This window comes from Elaeis guineensis, chromosome 4 (assembly GCF_000442705.2).
Source record: "Elaeis guineensis isolate ETL-2024a chromosome 4, EG11, whole genome shotgun sequence".
In the NCBI taxonomy this organism is placed as follows: Eukaryota; Viridiplantae; Streptophyta; class Magnoliopsida; order Arecales; family Arecaceae; genus Elaeis; species Elaeis guineensis.
The window spans coordinates 14,863,861-14,867,071 of record NC_025996.2 but is presented as its reverse complement, the minus strand read 5'-3'; the positions used below and the strand labels follow the sequence as shown (position 1 = coordinate 14,867,071).

The 3,211-nt window shown below is 55.1% G+C and overlaps 1 protein-coding gene across 1 annotated transcript; it reads right to left on the bottom strand.

Moving 5' to 3' along the window:
* Window positions 1-900: 900 nt before the first annotated feature.
* LOC105043748 (phospholipase A1-Ibeta2, chloroplastic) lies at window positions 901-2,906 on the bottom strand. The gene is given in 3 exon segments (XM_010921433.3): window positions 901-1,257; window positions 1,260-2,693; window positions 2,696-2,906. Coding segments are annotated over 3 exon segments (1,581 nt in total). The 5' UTR covers window positions 2,802-2,906; the 3' UTR covers window positions 901-1,216.
* Window positions 2,907-3,211: the final 305 nt, after the last annotated feature.

Sequence of the window (3,211 nt, the reverse complement as noted above, 5' to 3'; positions counted from 1 at the left end):
TGGGTTAAACCATTATATATCTAATTTGAATTAGACTGCAATTAAAAATTTCTAACTTGATTTGAGACCAACTCATTTTCAGGTTGGTCCACCCTGGATCTAACCCTAACTTTTAGGTCACCTGATAAATCCCAATCGCATAAAAAAATCCAGAGTAGCTCGTAACTTTGCCACCATGAAACTTAATTTATATTCTCATAATTAAACTTCAAATCAAATTTAGCTAACGCTTTGATTGAATCAGCCTAACTTGGCCAAACAACATTGTCCGTGGACCGATTCAGGAGTTAGGTCCACCTTTTGTTTCCAGGGGTCGCATTTGACATTTTCCATGGCTGCATGGTTTTGGTCAAATGCTGTCCGCTAAATCAATGAAAGGTGATCCTTGGTGCCACGCAACCCTCTAGGTTGAGTTGTTATACCTTCAGCCGCATTCAATATCAGTTGCTTGCCCTGGTCAACAGCAACCCTGTGGGTTGAGTTATTGTACCTTCAGCCGCATGCACGGTTGGTTGTCCTCGTCAACAGGTAGGATAGGTTGCTTACTTTTTCTGGCAATGGTAGCAATTATAGAAGACTATGTACTTCCATGTCTTTCAAACATTTTAAAAGTATCGGAACAAAATTTTTTACTTTGCAAATCTCGTTATTTCTCTTTCCTCTTTTGTTTTAGCTGGCATGGGCTGATGGGAGACTTCCAACCGCAGTTCACAGGGCTCTGGTCAACGGACAGGGGAAAAGGTTGTCCACTTGTCCGTAGCCAATTTCATGAGCCAAGAAATGAGACTCTCATGGATTGTCCGTTGCGGCTATTACGGCAAACCTATGGCGTTTTATTCTCTAATTTTTTTAACCTTTCGACTACATAATAGAAGAACATTTGAGAATTTTCAAAAAAAATATCTTATGACCGCTTGTCAATCAATTTCATATTAATGCAAGGAAATTTTATCCAGGATGTCGCGTGAACATCAGCCGACAATGAGGCTTTTACGCTGTACCTTTTTTTAGTCTTTACCGGGAAGATAAGAAAAAAAACTTTTGCGCGCAGATGCATCGCTGGACTTCCGCATCTTATATACATAAATCAATCCACGTTACAATGGACCTGTCATTCCTCTGGATGGACCTGGTCCTTGGTTATAATATTTAGTTATTTATCACCAAGTTGATTAAAGTTGCCATTTGGCACGAATCGTCGTCCAGCTCGACGTCACTATGATGGGCTCGCCAGGCAACCATGCGGGCTGGACAAGGGACCGCAGCGGTCGGATCGACCCCGAGTGCCCGGGCCCGGTTCACGTAGACCTCCTTCACACTGCGCCGCTGCTGGTCCAGCAACCGAACCAAGCTCCGCTTGGCGTTGGACCTGAAGGGGGACCCGGTCCCCGTGAACCCGTCCACGAGGTGGAGGTACGCCTCCAGGTCGTGGCTGCAGGCCGGCCCGGCGTCCTGCCGGAGGTACGGAGAGTCCCGGCTGTTTATCCTCAGTTCGCTCCCCACGTGCTCGTACCCCTCCCTCACGTGCGGCAGAGGCATTCCGGCGGGAACCTTGGTGATGACGTCGTGGGCATTGACTATTCTGAGCACCTTGACCCCGTGTTCCTTCTCGACGCGGTCCGCGAAGGCCCGGTTCCCGACTCGCGGCCCGCCGAAGGAGACGACGGCGATGGGCGGCACGTTCGGGGCGCACGTGCTGAGCTCGTCGGCGACGAGGATGGCCAGCGCCGCCCCGAGGCTGTGCCCGGTCACCGTGATGCTGAGCTCCTCTCCTTTGTAGAGCTCCATGAGGCGGCGAACCTCCTCCACCACCGATGCCGAGAGGCTCGACACCTGCTCGCCGGCGGTCTTGTAGAGGCTCCAGAACCCCCGCGCCACCTTCGGCACGTGCTGTCGGACTTCGCCGGAGGAGTCGTCGGGGGAATCCATGGGGACGAGGGAGGCGCGGAGGTTCTCGGCCCACTCGAGACAGGTGGCGGTGCCGCGTAGGACGACGACTATTTCGCGGCGGCCCATGCGGCGGATCTCGCGGTCGGAGTCGCAGACGGCGACGTAGCCGATCCAGCTGGAGCTCTGGGTCCTCCAGTTGGAGGCGGAGGAGTGGGTCCAAGGGGGGATGCTGAGAGAGGAGGTGGCGAAGAGGGACTTGGTGGGGCGGTATGAGCGGTCGGGGAGGAGGAGGTGGTGGTGGCGGGCAGGAGAGGAGGCGGCGGGGCGGGAGTGGAAGGCATGGTAGGCCGCCTGGACGAAATCGCCGTAGCGGAGTAGCTCGCGGCGGAGGTTCTCGTCGAGTGGGTCGAGGAGGCCGGACCAGTCTTCCGCGCCGTGGTATAGGCGCCACTTGGAGGCGATGGAGCTCTTTGGGGAGGGGCGGGGTGAGTCGGAGAGGAGGCGCTGGAGGTGGGTCAGGCTCCGGGGGGACATCTCCTCAGCCGCCGGCTTTCTTAAAAAGGGAAAGAGGGAGGGGAGGTTGAGGGCGTGGAGAAGCCCAACTCCCCCTCCACCGCCGGCTGCGGTGGCGCCGCCGAGGTGATCAGGTTTGGGAGGGTCGTCGTCCCGGCCAACGTCATGGGTGTGTTGAGGCGTCTGTGATGATGGGTGTTTCACAAGGACGCGGTCGAGGTTGGAGAGGTGGATCTTGGTGGCGATCGAGCTGGAGCTGGCGGCGGAGACGGGGGTGGGTTTGAGGGTGGGGGTGGAGAGTGGGGGTTTAGGGGGGAGCCATGGCGAGGGGGTAAGGAGGACCGAGAGGGAGAGACGTGCCGGGCTGGGGCCGAGGTGGCCGTGCCGATTGGTGGCATGAGAGAGTTAGATAGATAGATAGCCAGAGAGAGAGAGAGAGGAGCTTCAAGCTCACGCTCGGATGCTGGAGAATCGGAGATGGAGGTGGGCTTGTCTCTTCGGGTACAAGATGGTGGAAGGTCGGGGGCGGTGGGTGGGATATTTAACAGCCGAGGGAAACCGGCATCCGCTCCGCGTCGTGAGTGCGACTGCGGCGACGTTGATCCAATACTCTGCACCGCGTTCTTGGAGTCTTGACGCGTGGGTGAAGAGCGCTGATCTCAAAGGCCTTTTTTTATGTTTTTTTTTTTTTTGACCTTTAGCCCGCCTCCCCCAGTCCTCAGGCCTCTTCTCCTCCGGAGTTATGTGCAGCAGGTTATAGACGGACCATAGATTTTAAAAGAAGTTATGGACTAATATGCAAAAGGTT